This window comes from Pantherophis guttatus, chromosome 17 (assembly GCF_059756535.1).
Source record: "Pantherophis guttatus breed Tessera chromosome 17, ASM5975653v1, whole genome shotgun sequence".
Classification (NCBI taxonomy): Eukaryota; Metazoa; Chordata; class Lepidosauria; order Squamata; family Colubridae; genus Pantherophis; species Pantherophis guttatus.
The window spans coordinates 7018595-7037821 of record NC_142079.1 but is presented as its reverse complement, the minus strand read 5'-3'; the positions used below and the strand labels follow the sequence as shown (position 1 = coordinate 7037821).

Genomic DNA, 19227 nt, shown 5'->3' with positions numbered 1-19227 from the left:
AGATCCAAAACACACAGAAGCTTAAGAAGACTGGTTTTTGTTTAGTTACAGTAGTGGCCAAAATTGTGGAAACCTTTTGGGAAAAGTGTATTTTGGAGGTTTGATGGCTAATAACACCATTTTTTTTTTTTTGGAGTTTCAAGATAATCCTATTCCACTGCTGGAATGGCCTGGGAATAGCCCAGACCTTAACCCCATTGTAAGTCTATGGAGCCGACTAAAGAAACTTGTTAGTCAGAAGCGACCCAGCAATAAAACCCAGTTAATAGAAGCCATCATTCCATCTTGGTTTCACACTGTAACAGCTGCAGAATTAAAAGACTTGGTTCACTCCATGGGAAGACGTCGTAAGGCTGTAATTCATGCTAAAGATTACCCAACGACTGTGTTTCCCCGAAAATAAGACCCTGTCTTATATTTTTTTGAACCTTGAAATAAGCGCTTGGCCTTATTGCCATGTGCTCAAAAGCCCGATTGGGCTTATTATCATGGGATGTCTTATTTTGGGAGGGGAAAGTCTAAATATTAACTGACATGGTGATAATTTTTGCATATCTCGTTTTTTCTACGTGTTTCACTTTTCTTCTTTATACTGTAACTGCTATTCTAATAGCAAATCCTCCCTAAAAGTTATTGCATTGCATTCTTGATTAGATTATCTTTCCATTGATATATAATTTTATGGCACTACTCCAAAACAAAAGTGATGTTTATTGGCTAGTTTTAGAAAATACACTTTTTCCCAAAAGGTTCCCACAATTTTGGGCACTGCTGTAGGTTCTTGGGCTCAATTTTGGAACACAAACAACATGTTTTTATTATCTCCTTTAGGCTCCTCCGGATCTGGGCATTGGAGATTGAGAATCCTGTTGCTTTTGCTCCTGTGAGGAATGGTCTCTGCTGCACTTATTTTCCACATGGTGGGATCATCGCAACGGGGTAGGTTTTGGGATGAGAACCGTGCAGTGTTTGTTTCAAAGCGTGGGGGGAAGAGATCTTAAGAATCTGGTGTATGAAGTGTACAGAGATGCCCATGAACCATCCACCTCAGTGGTGGAAGTCAATTTTTATTTACTACGGTTCTGTGGGCGTGGCTTGGTGTGTGTGGCAGGGGAAGGATACTGCAAAATATCCATTCTCACCCCAGTCCAGGAGAAGGATACTGAAAATCTCCATTTCCTCCCCACTCCAGGGGAAGGATATTGCAAAATCCCCATTCCCTCCCCACTCCAGGGGAAGGAAACTGCAAAATCTCCATTCCCTCCCCACTCCAGGGGAAGGATACTGCAAAATCCCCATTCCCTCCCCACTCTGGGGCCAGCCAGACGTTCTCCAAACTACTCAAAATTTCCGCTACCGGTTCTCCAGAACCTGTCAGAACCTGCTGAATTTCACCCCTGATCCACCTGCCAATAGCTCCTTGGACCAATTGTGTCTTCTTCTTGGGGACATCTTGAGGTTGTAGACTTAGCCTGCATGATCCTGGGAAGAGGCACAAAGAGGCTCCTCCAAGAAGGAGGCAAGAGCAAAAACGTCAAAGTTGGAAGTTGACCTCAACTCAAGAGACTTGATTTGTGTGTATGCTTGTGTCATGGTTGACCTCCTAGTGACAACCTGGACACAAAGACTGTCACTAGGAGGTCAACAATGACACAAACATAGAGACACAAATTAAGCCCCTTCTGAGTTGAAGTCAACTTCCAACTTTGACCTGTTAAAGATATCTGTCTTATTTTCTTGGAAGGTTATGCCACCTCTAGGATGTTTCCCAATCTAGCTTGGAATCCTGGACATCTGTTGGGTCCTTGGTGCTCTCTGAGCTTGGTGGTTTTCTTGCAGATGTTTCCTTTCACAACTAGTGTCACATCATCAAGGCACTAATAGAACGGGTAACGAAACATCTGCAAGAAAACCACCAAGCTCAGAGAGCTTTAAGGACCCTAGTCCTCCTCCTTCTCTCCACAAGCCCTATCCTTTTCTAGCACGGATAATGTTACCTAGTTGGGTAATGAAACATCTGCAAAAAACCCACTAAGCTCAGAGAGCATCAAGGACCCCACATTTCAACTCTGAGCTACATACATTCTCTTCCACTGATATCCTGGCCCTGTTCCAATCCTAATCAAGTCCATCTCACCTTAATTTTTTTGGGGAGGGGAGACCTGGCTTGTGCTGCCCCCTACTGCATTGACTAATTTAGAATAACAGAGTTGAAAAGGGACCTTGGAGGTCTTCTAGTCCAACCCCCTGCCTAGGTAGGAAACCCTACACCACTTCAGAAAAATGGTTGTCCAATCTCTTCTTAAAAACTCCCAGTGTTGGAGCATTCACAACTTCTGGAGGCAAGTTGTTCCACTGGTTAATCGTTCTAACTGTCAGGAAGTTTCTCCTTAGTTTTAAGTTGCTTCTCTCCTTGATTAGTTTCTACCCATTGCTTCTTGTCCTGCCTTCAGGTGCTTTGGAGAATAGCTTGACTCCCTCTTCTTTGGGGCAGCCCCCGAGATTTTGGAAGGCTGCTATCATGTCTCCCCTAGTCCTTCTTTTCATTAAACTAGACATACCCAGTTCCTGCAATCGTTCTTCATGTGTTTTATCCTCCAGTCCCCCTCATCATCTTCGTTGCTCTTCTCTGCACTCTAGCGACTCAACATCTTCTTAATTAATGAACTCAGTTTTGCCTCTTCCTGTTGCAGGACCAGAGATGGTCACGCCCAATTTTGGACAGCTCCCCAGGCTCTGTCTTCTCTGAAGCACTTATGTCGGAAAGTTCTCCGCGGCTGCTTCACTAGCTACCAAGTCCAGGCGCTCAGCATTCCCAAAAAGATGAAGGAATTCCTCACCTACAGGACTTTATGACGTTGGCCCAAAAGGAGGTGCTGCTGTGACCCGTCCATTTCTCGCCTGGCCTTGTTGGGCACACAAAGACAAAACTCTTTGGGATATTAAGCAAGGAAGCAGCATCATTTCCTAGCTGAGAAAATGACCATGGACGCTGTTGGCAAATTCTCTTTTTTTTCCTGAACTAGCCGCGTGGAAGAAATCTTAAGAGAGTTTTTGGCACACTAAAATTTGCCAGTTATCCTTCCAGGTTTAGAGTTACTGGAATGCGGGTTTGACACCCACAGCTGCCTCTCCGACATTTAAAAAAATATTAATAATACCACCTCAGGATACAGAAAGAATCAATGATAAAGAGTGTCATTGTTTAGTCAGCCAGCGGCAACTCCTTCTGGAGTTACTTTTGGTTCCTTTTTTTTGTCCGTTGTCTAGGAAGGAAAAAAAAGTCAGGTTTGGATCTTCTCCAGGAATGCAAACGTGGGATTTGAAATCTTTCCTCCATCAATAGGCTACTGGATGCAGCTTTAAAGCTTGTGCCGTTTACGGGGAGATGGAAATCAAAAGCTCTTGATATTTTTTTTTTTTTTTTTTGCTGGCTTGAACGGGGAAACACTTTGTCAATAAAATAAGTCAGAGGTACGTATCAAGATTAATGATCTCAGAACAGTTTGGGGTGTCCCGTCCCCCCCAACCAAAGACCAGAGCGCAAAAACGGCCAAAGACGGATAAGCGACGAGAAATTTCTTGTGTTTGGAACATAACACGAAACCGAAGAGAAGTATTGGTGGTATTTTGGAAGACCTAGGACAGTGATGGTTAACGTTTTTCTTGTGTGGCGAAAGTGCGCGCCAGATCCCATAATGCAATGCGCACACCCGTGTGTGCGCGCATGACTCTCCACGCTTCCCCGCCCCACACATGCACACTCAACCCCCCGTGCTCCCCCCGCCCGCAACTCCCCCTGCCCCCCATTTTTGGCCTAGTAGGCCTCCCTGCAGCCTCCTGGGCCCAAAAGCAGGCTGTTCGGGGGGGGCCACCCTCCCTGCCCCCCATTTTTGGCCTAGCAGGTCTTCTTGCAGCCTCCTGGGCCCAAAAGCGGGCTGTTCGGGGGGGGGGCACCCTCCCTGCCCCCCATTTTTGGCCTAGCAGGTCTCCTTGTAGCCTCTGGGCCCAAAAGCGGGCTGTTCGGGGGGGGGAACACTGCACCCCCCCCTGCGCATTTCCTCCTGATCATGCACATGCATCTCCTGCATGCGCCCCGCCCCCAACGCATCCTGAAAATCAGCCGGCCGGCAGGAGGTGCGTGCGCGCATGCGTGGTGGAGCTGAGCTGGGCGATGGCTCGCGTGCCCACAGAAAAGTATAGTTTCGCCATCAGGGACCTAGGAATTCCCCCGATGTGGGGAACGTGCAAATTTTTGCACCATGAAAGAGTTTAATAAGTGGCCTGGCTTCTTAAATTGGGAGACCGGATGTGAAGAATTTTAGGGTGGGTGGAAATCGAAGAGAGTTTGTTCTCTGCCCAGCTGGTGTAAATTATTCTGGATGGGAGATCTGAATCTATCGGACGGTTAGTCCGAGATGATGGTTAGTATAAGGAAATTCTTCAATCTAAATCTAAATTTAGGCATTTCCTTATAGTAAGAGCTGTCAGACAGTGGAATAGCCTGTGGAACGGTAGTGGGGAACAGTTGTTCCTAGTTACTTGATGTCTTTAAACAGAATTCAGCCGCAGTTGGACTAAACAACCTCTGAAACTTTCTTCCAACTACACTGTTGTATGATCCTTTCATATAAATGAATTTATTTTAAACAAGATTGGTAGATGGGGTGGGGAATCAGGGTGCAGCTTAATGAGGTGGCTAACGTGAATGTATTTTGAGACATTTTGAACCCAATTATACAATTCCGGAGACGTAATAAAAAAGAACCATCGTTCTGAAGCATCTTGAAGGCCGTTTCTTGTCCAGGTAGACGGGCAATGATTCTCGTCCAGATTGGTGAAAGAGGACTACATTCTTCTGTTGAGATCCTAAGAAGCGCTGAGAATGATCAGGTGGTGTAGGAGACATCCAGAACCACCAGGTTTTGATGAGAACGGTTCAGATGAGTTCTAAGGACAACTCTTAGGTACCCGGGTGGTAGATCAGGCAGTAGGGGAGCAGCTTGGTCCATCAAGCCTCGGCTGCAATCAGATCTCTCGTGACCTGGAAGGCAGCTACAAGAGACCCTAGTTGGATCTTCTCATTTGTTCCGGCGGCCAGGCGGTGTCTGAAAGACAACGGAACAGGAGATGACCGATCTTACGCAGGATGTTTTCTAAAGAAACCTAAAGAGCCGAGGTGGCGCAGTGGTTAGAGTGCAGTACTGCAGCTACTTCAGCTGACTGCTAGTTCAGCAGATCAGCGGATCAAATCTCACCGGCTCAAGGTTGACTCAGCCTTCCATCCTTCCGAGGTGGGTAAAATGAGGACCCAGATTGTTGGGGGGCAATATGCTATTTAGTATACTGTCGATTGTTGTAAGCCGCCCAGAGTCCTCGGAGAGTGGGTGGCATAGAAATATGAATAATAAAATAAAATAAAAATAAACCTATATAGCAGTGATGGAGAACCTTTTTGGCTCCGGGTGCCGAAAAGGGAGCGCATGCACACAGCACCAAGTGCCGAAAAGGAAGCACTTTGCGCGCTCGTCAGGGCTGAGACCAAGAAGAGGATCTGCCCAGGGGGCATGCACGCGCTGGCTAAGGTACTTTCGGTTTCAGCAAGTCTTCCGGTTACTGGCAGCAAATCTTCTGATTATTGCCCGCGCCGATCAGCCAGCCGGCACGCATGCTCACACCAGAAAATGGAAGACCAGCTCTTCCGGTTTACGGCGCTGCTACACGTACAAAGGCCAGCTGATCGTCACGTGCGTATGCGCGCCAGAAACCCGGAAGAGGATCGGGCAACGCCGCACATGCCAGGCGACATGGCCTCCGCGTGCCACTTTGGGCCCGCGTGCCACAGGTTCGCCATCACGGCTCTCTAGCCTGTAAAGAACATCTTACGATGTGAAAGAATCTTCAAGTTGGCGTGCAATGTGTTAAAAAGGCGAATTACACAGCAAGCTTTGAGCCTGTACAATTGTGCGATGTTGGTGTGCTCTGCGCTTCCTGGATAAATGAAAATTCAGCCTTGTGTAGGGAAGCGAGCGTCTAGTTCTCAACAGTTGCAGGCTGAACGAACCTTGGCAACCGGAAGGCTCGTGGACTTCAACTCCCAGAATCCCCCAGCCGCAATCATAGGGTCGTAGTGCACAGAGAAACTATACACAAAATCAGGGCTTCCCCAGTTCTCTCCTTCATATTCTCAACACTCCATGGGTAATTATTATTATTATTATTATTATTATTATTATTATTATTATTATTATTATTATTATTATTATTAATTCAATTTGTATGCCGCCCCTCTCCGAAGACTCAGGGCGGCTCACAATGCATAAAATTACACGTTGTATTTTTTTTTTTTTTTTTTTACTAGAGGTTGGAAATCAATGCACCAATAAAATCTTAAGCCTGTGTCTACATTATCCTAAATAATGTGAAAAACAAGGCGCACTGAAGAATACTCACTCCACATCTGCCATCTTGATCAGCAGCTGGATCCGGACAGATGTTGGGAAATCAACTGTAGGATAATGAGAGAGCACAGGCAGCATTTTACAAAAATGATTCTCCTTCATTGTACCTTAAATAGCCAAATCAATAGCACTTAAACCTTATATATCGTCTCTGGGCAGTTTACAGAGTCAGCATCTTGTCCCCAACAATCTTATATACCACTGTGAAGCGGTATATAAGTCTAAGTGCTATTTCTATTTCTATTATTTCTATTTCTATTTCTATTTCTATTTCTATTTCTACTCCTACTCTATTCTGCTCTACTCTATCCCTATCATCCCCATTCTATTCTATAGCTGTAATGGCACAGTGGTTAGAATGCAGCATTGCAGGCTGACTCTGCCCACTGTCAGCAGTTCGATCCCCACTGGCTCAAAGTTGGTTCAGCCTTCCATCCTTCCAAGGTCAGTAAAATGAGGACCCAGATTATTTGGGGCAATAATCTGGGTGACACTGACACTGTAAACCACTTAGAGAGTGCTGTAAAGCGGTATATACGTCTAGGCACTCTTGCTATATGCACCTGCACCAGAAGCAATTAGCAAAAACGGCTCTATAACATTTCTGTGTCGTCCAGCCTTCCTGGAGTAAATTTTGTCAGATTATTCATGAACTGGCAGAGACATGGTAAGGTCAGCCAATGAATAGGCATAGCAACCAAGTCAGCCAATTGGGAGCTGAGACAGACTGGAGCCAGGACGTGTTTTAGTCTGCAGCTTCTGAGTCTGTGCAGAGAAACTGAAACCAGAGTGTGTGCCGTCTGCTCTGCTGAAATGAAACTAACTGTTCTCTCCTGCCTTGTGCTCTGCCTGTAACTTCTACCACGTTGAAGAATCAACTATTGGTATTGTAAATACTTCATCTGTTATTATGTATATAAATAAGTTAATGAATCCAGCGGAATCAGTTATCTGTGCGTGCTTCTGGATTTGATTTTTGCAAGAAACTCTTGACAGGTTATGGGCCCAGAGCGCACAGACGACCGAATTGTAATTAAGCTGAAAGACTGCCTGTGTGAGAAACCAGACAGAGGAGGTTTTTGCAAGATGGCTGCTGTTAAAGTTAAGGAGAGCTCTCTGTGACACACCAGCACCCCAAAGTCCTTTTACCTCGATGAACAAACAAATGAATTTCGGTTAGAATGTCTTGTAAAGCCAGCCCCTTCAAGGTTTTCAGTTCCAGGATGTCTGAGCAAAATGTCAAGGAGAGCCAGATTCCGTGGTGTTGGCGACAGCCCAAATCTCTTTCATTTCAACTATAATTTTTTAATTGAAAGCTCTGACAGCAGTAAAGAACCCACAGAAGCTAAAACAGAACAGAGGGAAAAGAGAGAAAGCTAAAAGTGCAATAAGAAAAAAGGAAAGTAGAATAAAAAGGGAAAAAAAGATCTCAAGAAAAATATTAAGCGGCTTCCGATGTTCTTCCCAGCAGTTAATAGAACAATGATAAGGCAATGAAGGGACCTCAGAGGTTTTTGACAAGCAAAATCAATGGGGAAGCCCGAGTCACTCAACAACCGTGGGACTAAGTTAACAACTGCGATAATTCACTTCACAAGGGTGGCAAGGAAGTTAATAAAATGGGGCAAAATTCACTTAACAAATGTTTCACTCGGCAACAGAAAATTTGGGCTCCAATGTGGTCGTAGGTCGAGGACTCCCTGTATGTTTGACCTCTTTTTCTAAAGTTATATCCTCTCGCTTTTCTTTCTAAAATCTTGCTCTGTCCTATCCCATCCCATCCCATCTTTTCTATTCTATTCCATCCCACCCGATTCTAATCTTTTCTATTCTATTCCATCTCATCCCATATTTTCTAGTCTATTCCATCCCACCCCATATTTTCTATTCCATCCCATACTTTTTATTCCATCCCATATTTTTTATTCCATCTCATCCCATATTTTCTATTCTATTCCATTCCATCCCATATTTTCTATTCCATCCCATACTTTTTATTCCATTCCATCCCATCCCATCTTTTCTATTCTGTTCCATCCCACCCGATTCTAATCTTTTCTATTCTATTCCATCTCATCCCATATTTTCTATTCTATTCCATCCCACCCCATATTTGGTATTCCATCTCATCTCATATTTTCTATTCCATCCCATATTTTGTATTCCACCCCATCCCATATTTTGTATTCCATCCCATCCCATATTTTCTATTCCATCCCATCCCATATTTTCTATTCCATCTCATTCCATATTTTCTATTCTATTCTACTCCATCCCATATTTTGTATTCCATCCCATACTTTTTATTCCATCCCATCCCACATTTTCTATTCTATTCCATCCCATATTTTGTATTCCATCCCATACTTTTTATTCCACCCCATCCCATATTTTCTATTCTATTCCTATTCCTATTCATTCCATTCCATTCTATCCCATCCCATATTTTCTACTCCATCCCATATTTTGCATTCAATCCCATTCAATATTTTCTATTCCATCCCATCCTATCCCATATTTTCTATTCTATTCCCATTCCATCCCAGTAAGCCACCTGCACACTGATTCCCATTTGAAGGATACTGCGGTAGGCGGAAGTGAAGTCCAGATTCAGCATCCAGTCCAGGATGTTGGCAATATCAGACTTGAGCGGCTGCCCAGTGCAAGTGTAGACGGTCTCTTCGGTCACTTTTCCAAAAGCCATGTACGTGCTCTGCAAGACGGAAGAGAGAAATCAGGAATCACTGCTTTGTTTGCTCAAGGAGGGTCATTTCTCCAGCGAAGACCGGTTGCTGGCTTAAGAGGACCAGGAGAACCGGACTAAACCACTATCAGAGTTTCTTGCAGAAATCAAATCCAGAAGCACACACAGATAGCTGATTCATCTGGATTCATTAACTTCTTTATATACATAATAACAGATGAAGTATTTACAATAGCAATAGCTGATTCTTTCAACGTGGTAGAAGTTACAGCACAGGGCAGGAGAGAACAGTTCATTTCATTTCAGCAGAGTAGACAAGCACACACTGTCAACTTGCAAAGCTTTCAAGTTGCCATGAGCAGGAGGGAGGGAGAACTGAAGTGAATTCCATACATTCTTTCTGACCGCAATCAGAAGGAGGGTGTTAGGTTTCACAGCCAGCCAAAGTGGTTAATTGGAGAATGTGATTTATGACATGGCCAGAGAGGAGGGGAGAGACAGGCTCATAGGGGAACGTAAATCTACGTGGGGTCAGTCCTGATTGCATCCCAGTATTGCCGGAATGGTGCTCCTAATAAATGACTATATTTCCTTTGAAGTTTGGATCATGGCTCATGAATTAATTAGGGCATCTTTCGGAAACTTGATACACACACACCAACACACTGGTTTCAGTTTCAATTCTCAGCACAGACTCAGAAGCTGCAGACTAAGACACGCCCTGGCTTCAGTCTGTCTCACCTCCCAATTGGCTGACTTAGTTGCTATGCCTATTCATTGGCTGACCTTGTTACCATGTCTCTGCCAGTTCATGAATAATCTGACAACCACTGGCCGTTGAATCAATTTACGACTTACGACCACAATTGAGCCCAAAATTTTATGTTGCTAGCCGAGAAATTTGCTAAGCATGCCTTGCCCCCCATTTTACGACTTTTCTGGCCACCTTTGTTAGGCGAATCACTGAGCTTGTCGATCAGAAAGGTCGGCAGTTCGGCGGTTCGAATCCCTAGTACAGGTCTTCTGCGTGAGCAGGGGGTTGGACTAGATGACCTCCAAGGTCCCTTCCAATTCTGTAAATGTTACAAGCAGTCTCGGGTTAGAAAAAGGAAGCCACACCTGTATGGGGGGCCTTACCTGCAAGATGTTCAGAGATCTGCGCATATCACCGTTGGACAGCGTCACCAAGGCTTTCATTCCGTCATCGCTGACATCAACGCTGAAAGAGCAACGAGGAATTTCAATAGGCCGCCAAGAATCCTGCTGTTTCCTGCACACCCACCCCTCCCAGCGATCCTACACAATAGGTCACACACCCGTGAAAAGTTCACTCTTTCCATCCGGCACACTTCCCTAGAATTCTGGCAATTTTAAACTTTAATCAACATCATGCTCATCTGCTACCTTTGGGTTGGGGGATTGGGTTTTTCTGGCTTTATGATTCCACAGAACTAGAATTGGCAACTCCAAATTTCTACTTCTAAATGTTCTCGACAAACGCCCCTCCGAACTGCCTCTCCTTTAAACTCCATCCCCAGGTGTGCCTTGTGAAGGGAATCGGGGCTCTCTTCTGCGTTCTTCCCTGCGCGCCCTAGGATGAGGAGTTGGTGGGCCTTGGTCTTCATCTGAACCCCCTCTCCCTTGTTCTACTTCTCCCCTGCTCTGCCCAGCCTGACTTTGCCCTTCCCCAGTTTCCTCCACAGCCAACGGAGCCACTCTCTTGCTCTCTGTCAGCTGTTCGTCTTCCGTCTCAGATTCAGACTCTGACGGAGGAATGACAGGCGCTTTGGAGAATAGGTTGGCATCCCCTCAAATATTGGAAGACTGCTATCCTTCTCTTCATTGCAGGCTAATTGATGAGTTGATGGGGCAGACGTAACACTTTGCAGAGAAAGCCAGAAAATTGGGAGCAGCCAGATCTCTGACTCTCTTCTGTCATTCCCTGAGGCTTTTTACTCACTTCTCCTTCTCCGTAACATGTTTCAACCGAGGAACCATGAGTTCTGGCGTCAAAGGGCCAAACCGGAACCTGGTGCATCTGGATTGTAGAGCTGGAATTATTTTGGAGAGGTAGTTGCAGATCAGGCAAAACCGGGTATTCTCGGTGAATTTCTCAATCACTGGAAAAGACATATAAAGTCAAACATTTAGGTTAGCACTGTCAGATTCACGGCAACCTTAAAACAAGCTATCAGCCATCCTGTTGGGACGGCAGATCAAAATGGCTGCCATCAAAAAGTTAACGGCAATCGTGTCTAGGGCTGTTGATCTTTGTAGCATCCCTTTCTTGATGGGATAGGGCATCAACTCACCACGCCTGAGAGCATTTTGTGCATCCTGGGTCATGGCATCGGCTTCATCCAGAATCACCAGCTTAAAACCTCTCCTAACAGGACAGAGAAAAAAAAAACAAAACCTGGGAACTCTAAAAAATTCAATGGACTTCATTGTAGAGCCACGGTGGCACAGTGGTTAGAGTGCAGTACTGCAGGCTACTTCTGCTGATTGCCGGCTACCTGCAATTTGGCAGATCGAATCTCACCAGGCTCAAGCCTTCTGTCTTTCCGAGGTGGGTAAAATGGGGAGCCAGATTGTTGGGGGGCAAGAGGCTGACTCTGTAATCCACTTAGAGAAGCTGTAAAGCACACTGTAGCGGTATATAAGTCTAAGTGCTACTGCTTTTGCTTTTGCTTTTGCTTTTGCTTTTGCTTTTGCTTTCCTTCCTTCCTTCCTTCCTTCCTTCCTTCCTTCCTTCCTTCCTTCCTTCCTTCCTTCCTTCCTTCCTTCCTTCCTTCCTTCCATGGTGCACAGTAGTTAGAAAGCAATATTGCAGGCTAACTCTGCCATCTGCCAGCAGTTCAATTCTCACCAGCTCAAGGTTGACTCAGCCTTCCATCCTTCCATGGTGGGTAAAATGAGGAGCCAGATTGTTGGGATGCAAGAGGCTGACTCTGTACACTGCTTAGAGTGGGCTGTAAAGCACTGTGAAGCGGTATATAAGTCTAAATGCTATTGTTCGTTCTTCCTTCATCCATCCTTCCTTCCTTCCTTCCTTCCATCCATCCATTCATCCATCCATCCATCATACACAGTGGTTAAAATGTAGCATTGCAGGCTAACTCTGCTGATTGCCAGCAGCTCGATCATGACCGGCTCAAGGTTGACTCAGCCTTCCGTCCTTCCGAGGTGGGTAAAATGAGGACCCAGATTGTTGGGGGCAAGAGACTGACTCTGTAAACCGCTTAGAGAGGGCTGTAAATCACTGTGAAGCGGTATCTAAGTGCTATTGTTATTGTACCGACCCATTGATCACTGATTAAACCCATCTAGTTGTAGGAGACGACCGATAGATACAGACAGACAGACACATACATACATATCTGGCCAGAACATTGTCTTTTGCCAAGGAATTCAAGAAGTCTAAAAGGTGCTTACTTGAAGATGGTTCTGGTGCTGGCAAAGTTCATGATAGGCCCTCTGACGATATCAATGCCTCGGTCATCAGAAGCATTCAGCTAAACGAAGAAGGAACGTACATTAAGAGCTGTGGTGGCACACAGTGGTTAGAATGCAGCGTTGCAAGTCAATTCTGCCGACTGCCAGCAGTTTGATTCTGAATGGCTCAAGGTTGACTCAAGCCTTCCATCCTTCCGAGGTCGGTAAAATGAGGGCCCAGATTGTTGGGGGCAAGAGGCTGACTCTGTAAACCGCTTAGAGAGGGCTGGAAAGCACTGTGAAGCGGCATATAAGTCTAAGTGCTATTGCTATCTATCTCCATGTCTGTCTGTCTGTGTCTGTCTGTCTATCTATCATCCATCCATCATCTCTATATCTATCTTCCTATCTGTCTGTCTGTCTGTCTGTCTGTCTATCTATCTTCCTATCTATCTATCTATCTATCTATCTATCTATCTATCTATCTATCTATCTATCTTTCTTCCTATCTATCTATCTATCTATCTATCTATCTATCTATCTATCTATCTATCTATCTATCTATCTATCTATCTATCTATCTATCCATCCATCCATCCATCCATCCATCCATCCATCCATCCATCCATCCATCCATCCATCCATCCATCCATCTATCTATCTATCTATCTATCTATCTATCTATCTATCTATCTATCAAGACCCTGTTGTTCCGCCAGGCTGGGCTATCAACATAACAATTTTAAATTGGGTTTTAAATTTCTGGGGTTTTAAAATTTAGCCGAATTCATTTAATAATTTTAAACTATTTTAACTGATATTGTTTTGTTTTTTTAATAGGCTGTACACCTCCCTGAGTCCTTCGGGAGAAGGGTGGTATAGAAATAAAATAATAATAATAATAATAATAATAATAATAATAATAATAATAATAATAATAATAATAATAATAATAATAATAATTATTATTATTATTATTATTATTATCATCTATCTATCTATCTATCTATCTATCTATCTATCTATCTATCTATCTATCTATCTATCTTCCTATCTATCTATCTATAGTTGTGCTATCTATCTATCTATCTATCTATCTATCTATCTATCTATCTATCTATCTATCTATGGTATTTATCTCTATATCTATCTAAGAGCTATGATGGCAGGCTGGTTAGAATGCAGAATTGCAGGCTAATTCTGCCGATGAGTTTTCCAAGTCTTTTTCCAAGAGCTTTTTAACCTCCATCTTTTACAACCAAAATTGAAATGGGACCCAGAGAGCCCCAAATATAAACAGATAGATCAGAACCTTGCAAACAGAATTCTGCAACATACACAAACAACGTGCTTGCAGGAATTTCCCCCCAAAATGACCCCCCAAGTGTAGTTAAAGTGCACAGGAGTGGTTACCTCTAAAACCATTGAGCCAAATTCTCTCTCTTTGTAAAGCTGTTTAGCACAGGCGAGAATCGTAGACGTCTTGCCGGTCCCCGGAGGTCCATAGAGCAGGAGGTGAGGCAAACGGTCCTCGCTGATAAATTTTTGTACTGGTAGAGAGAGAGAAAGAGAGCAGAGAGGGCATCGTATGGCTGCCCAGCGACAAGCAATAAACCTTTCGCTGGGCTGACAAATTACTTCTGCAAGCTTATCTATTTCTACTTCTCCAATTCTAGGGTGCCCTCATAGATGCTTGCATTTTATGAAAATGCGCTAGCCCGCAAGTCAAGGGAGATATATATATACACACAGACACAGACACAGACACAGACACAGACACAGACACACACACACACACATATATATAAATTTATATTTCGCTGATAAAGACATAAAGGGAGACTAGTATAGATCTATTTCAAGCTATTTAGCTCTCATCAGCTAACCATATCCTTACTCGGATTTGAACTTGGGATGTATATATGTGTATAAATGTCATTAGGTAGCAGTAATCAAGCAGCATATACATCTAATAAATAATGATAAGATGAAGGAGGGGAGGAGATGAAGGAGAAGAAGAAGAAGAAGCAGAAGAAGGAGAGGAAGAAGGAGGAGGAGAAGGAGAAGGAGAAGAAGCAGAAGAAGAAGAGGAAGAAGAAGAAGGAGGAGGAGGATAAGGAGGAGAAGGAGAAGGAGAAGAAGAAGGAGAAGAAGAAGAAGGAGAAGAGGAGGAAGAAAAAGAGGAAGAGGAAGAAGAAAAAGAAGAAGCAGCAGCAGCAGCAGAAGAGGAAGAAGAGGAAGAAGAAGAAGCAGAAGAAGAGGAAGAAGAAGAAGGAGAAGGAGAAGAAAAAGAAGAAAAAGAGGAAGAAAAAGGAGAAAAGGAGAAGCTGCAGCAGAAGAAGAAGAGGAAGAGAAAAGAAGAAGAAGAAGAAGATCATATAACATCTAGCTATTCTGGGTTCTTGGGAAGGATCTGATAGGTGGACAACAATGCCAAATCCAGTTTAAACATTTGGCGGACTGTCCGGTGATCCATAATAATAATAACATTGATATTGTGTTTCCCCCTATGCATATAACAGCTTCCTGCTCTAGGATGGGGGTTATTTTTAAAGCTGGGCTTATCTCTTTGATCTCTCTCTCTCTTTTCCACCATGCCACTCAACTACCGGTATCTATACGGAATTTCTTGCCTTCAACCAATTTGCGGGAGAATTTTCCCAGAGGTACATTTGAACCAGAGATCAGGATGTAATTACATCACAATACGAGTTGAATTATCGATTGGCGGGGAAGCAGACAGGCTCAAAAAGGGGGGGGGCAGAAAGAGTTATAGTCTGCCTTGATAGATTTATGCAAATTAGGGTCCACATGCAATTGCATAGAGCAGGAGGGTTTTGGATTAGGGATGCACAGCAGCAAGGATATGATCGAATAGAGGAGATGATTTAATCTGGTGAGGTCTGTAAAAGAATTAGGAAATAAATAAATATATATATATATTAATAAGAGGTTATGTGGCAGGACTGGAAAAACATGGGAAAAAACCATATTTTGAAAGAACAAAGAGACCTACCTATTCTGTAAACGTAGATGTCAGGTTTCAAGGTCGTCTCAAATAAATTGCATTTCAAACAAAGTCTTTGATGAAAAACTCCCATTTATTAACACAACATTCTAACTCTGACTCCATCGTAGCCAACACTGACTTCCTGACCCAAAACCCTCCCTTTCCTTTCCCCACTCCTCTGCACTCATTGGCCATCTTCCAAGTCACTCTACCCCTAATCTACTGCTCCAGCTCAAAGGAATTTCCCCCCTCCCATCCCATCTCCTAGGGGATATTATCTCCAGAGAAAATAAGTAGGTGAAAAGTCAAACGTCCCTTTCCAGACGCCTCCGCTTCTCCTTCTTATGTCAGCACTAGAGTAAATGCAGTTTGAAGTGCTGACATCAGTTTCTTTTTAGGGAGTTAATTTTCAGAAATGGGGCAATAACAATAACAAATACCGTGTTTCCCCGAAAATAAGACCGGGTCTTATATTACTGTATTTTTCGGAGTATAAAACACACCTTTTTCCCCCCTAAAAGGGGGTGAACATTTAGGTGCGTCTTATACACCGAATGTAGCCCCGCCCACTCACTGGCCCTCACCCTCTGGCCTCTGCCTCCCAGCAGTTTACCTCCTTGCAAGCAAACAGCAAGAAGAAACAGCTCCTTTCGGCTTCAGCACAGCCTAATTAGCACAAGTTGATTGGATCGCCTCCCGACTCTCAGCTGATTTGCTCTCAGCTGTTTTGCGCAGGGCTCTGCTGCTTGCTGCAAAGAGGTAAATTGCTGGAGAAGATTTTTTTTTCCCTGTGTGCTAATCAAGCTATGCTGAAAACCAAAATGAAAGTAAAGCAGGCTGTTTGCTGCAAGGAGGCAAAATTGCGGACAGGCAGAGGGAGATTTCTTTTTCTTCTTTTCCTCACCAAAAAAGGTAGGTGCATCTTATATTCCGAAAAATATGGTAATTTTTGCTCCAGAAGACACATTAGGGCTTATTTTCTGGTTAGGTCTTATTTTGGGGAGAATAAGGTACTAAATGCACCCATCTGGCTGACAATCTTAACTGGGGTTTATTTTGGGGGGTAGGGCTTATATTACGAGCATCCTGAAAAATCATGCTACGGCTTATTTTCCGGTCGGGTCTTATTTTTGGGGAAACAGGGTAGAATTAGAATTAGATGTGATTGGACACACAAGGAATTTGTCTCCAGTGCATAAGCTCTCAGTGTACATACAAGCAACCAAGTGATAAATCACCATCATAGTCATGGTAAAAATACATTCATCATCAATTATAAGATTACATCACTTAATGATAGTATCAACACTAAGCAATCAACATAAATCATACGAGGATACTAAATAAAACAATATAAATCATAAGATACAAGCAGCAGAGTTATAGTCATAAGAAGATAAGGAGATAGGTAATAGGAAAAATGAGATTATTAATACAGCCTTACTAGATACGTAGTTTGATGGTGTTGTGGGAATTAGTTGTTTAGCAGAGTAATGACATGCAGGGGGGACTGTCCTTGTGTCTAGTTGTTCTGGTGTGCAATGCAAGCGATATTATAAAAGTAATTCAGTGCTAATTGAATTATAATAATTAACAATCCCTCACCATAGTCCATACAGGTTTGAGGAATGATGGCAGCCGAAGCCTCCTTTACTGGGCACTCCAAACCGAGAGGCAGCTGCGTGTTTCTAAAGATCAGTTAAAATATTCACAGCGCTATTGAATACTTACTGGTATTCAGAATGTCCTCGTGAGAAATTAGATCCCCGAGGGTCTGAGGCCGGTACTTCTCTACCCTGCCAATAAAAACAAAATGCAGATTTTCACAACGAGAGAATCCGTATTTCCCAACCACTGGGAATTATTTTTTATTTCTGTTTGGAAGATCTGAGCTAAGGAAAGAGGAAGGAGTCATCGAAAAGGCTCCAGAGATGATGTTGGGGCTACAACTAGGAGAGCAAGAAAATGCAGAGTTCTGCTTCACCCTGATGGGTCTACTACTATAGGTAGTCCTCGACTTACGACTGCCAAATGTCTATTGCCACGCAAGACAGTTGTTAAGTGAATTTTAGCCCATTTTGCGACCTGTCTGTCATCTGCACTTCTATAACTGTCTGATTTGGTCCTGCAACCAAGACAAGTAGGAGTTGAAACAATTTGTGTCCAGGATGCGAGGGGTCTGTAAATATTTTCACAGCCCTTTTTTTGACTCGTGCAGTACACAGGTCCTCAATGGAAGGCAGGTTGGTAGTCACTGTTTTTTTCTGCAGTTCTAATGATCCTCTGAAGTCTGCGTCTGTCTTGTTGGGTTGCGGAACCAAACCAGACAGTTAATAGAGATGCAGATGACAGACTCAATAATTCCTCTGTAGAACTGGATCAGCAACTCTTTGGGCAGTTTGAGCTTTCTGAGTTGGCGCATTCTTCGTTGAGCTTTTTTGATGATGTGTTTGATGTTTATTTTTTTATTTTATTTGTCAAGAACATATTAGGTAATATATATAAGTATAAGCATGAATTGAATACATAAAATAGATACAAATAGAGGAAACATTAGGACAGGGACAGTAGGCACACTGGCGTTCTTATGCACGCCCCTTATTAAATGTTAGGTGTCCATTTTAAGTCTTGAGGTATGAAGATTCACTTAACAGCTGTGTTACTAGCTTTTCTGCAGTTCTAATGATCCTCTGAAGTCTGTGTCTGTCTTGTTTATTATTTATTTATTTATTTATTTATTCAATTTCTATACCGCCCTTCTCCCGAAGGACTCAGGGCGGTGAACAGTTAAAATAACATACATATAAAATGTGAATATAAGATGATTAAGCCAATTGTTGGATTGCAGAACCAAACCAGACGGTTAACAGAGGTGCAGATGACAGGCTCATTCCTCTGTGCAAAATGCCCCTTTACGGGATGGAGGTCAGGATGATACAGATAGATACAGAATAACAAAGAGTTTATTTATTTTTATTTATTTATTTGTTCAACTTGTATGTCGCCTTTCTCCAAAGACTCAAAGCGGACCTTGAGTTGGAAGGGACCTTGTAGGTCATCTAGTCCAACCCCCCGCCCAAGCAGGAGACCCTACCTACACCATTTCTGACAGATGCATGATGCACCCCTTATGGGCTCCTTTGCACCCCAATGAGCCCTCCTATTGCAAGACCCCCTTGGCTGCTTTTGCAAGACCCCCCCGCCCCCCCAGCATTAAAAACAAAAAACAAAAAATCCAAGCCACAGTCAGGAAGGTAAAGCAGCGCTCTGCACATGCTCAGGAGCATGTCCTTTGCAGAATGCATGCCTCTGCGCCCTCTAAAAGGGACCCCCCCCCTCCACCCCTCCCAAAGGAGGAGCAGCGGTCCCTATGCAGAAGCCTAGAGAGAGGAACCCAACCCGTCTCCTAGCAACGGAGCATCCTTTCCTCCGCCCGTTCTTTTCATTCCTCCCCCGCCCCCACCTTACCAAGGTAAGTTCGCGCTCCTCCCGGCCACCGTCGTCGCCGCTGCCTCCGCCGAACGTTCCATTCTATCTCTCTCTTTTTCTTCCCGGAAACTCCGCGCAGCCGCAATTTCGCGCTTGGCGCCCTGGATGGCCTTGTTCTCGCGAGAGGA

General features: G+C 43.8%; 2 protein-coding genes across 2 annotated transcripts in view; one reads left to right on the top strand and one right to left on the bottom strand.

The window, feature by feature from the left end:
- The window catches only part of WSB2 (WD repeat and SOCS box containing 2), a 16098-nt gene extending 11318 nt beyond the window's left edge, over positions 1-4780 (top strand). The window contains exons 8-9 of the mRNA XM_087880198.1: positions 832-939; positions 2694-4780. Coding sequence (XP_087736324.1) covers positions 832-939; positions 2694-2856 — 271 coding nt within the window. The 3' untranslated portion in view covers positions 2857-4780. The remainder of the gene's footprint in view (positions 1-831; positions 940-2693) is intronic.
- Positions 4617-19227, bottom strand: RFC5 (replication factor C subunit 5). Its single transcript, XM_060683832.2, has 11 exons — positions 19079-19227; positions 17342-17406; positions 14014-14150; positions 12601-12680; positions 11478-11551; positions 11126-11285; positions 10303-10384; positions 9045-9174; positions 7611-7688; positions 6454-6508; positions 4617-5108 (listed from the first exon to the last, which is right to left on the bottom strand). Exons 1-11 carry the CDS (start codon positions 19138-19140, stop codon positions 5012-5014), a joined length of 1020 nt encoding a protein of 339 aa, XP_060539815.2. The 5' UTR covers positions 19141-19227; the 3' UTR covers positions 4617-5011.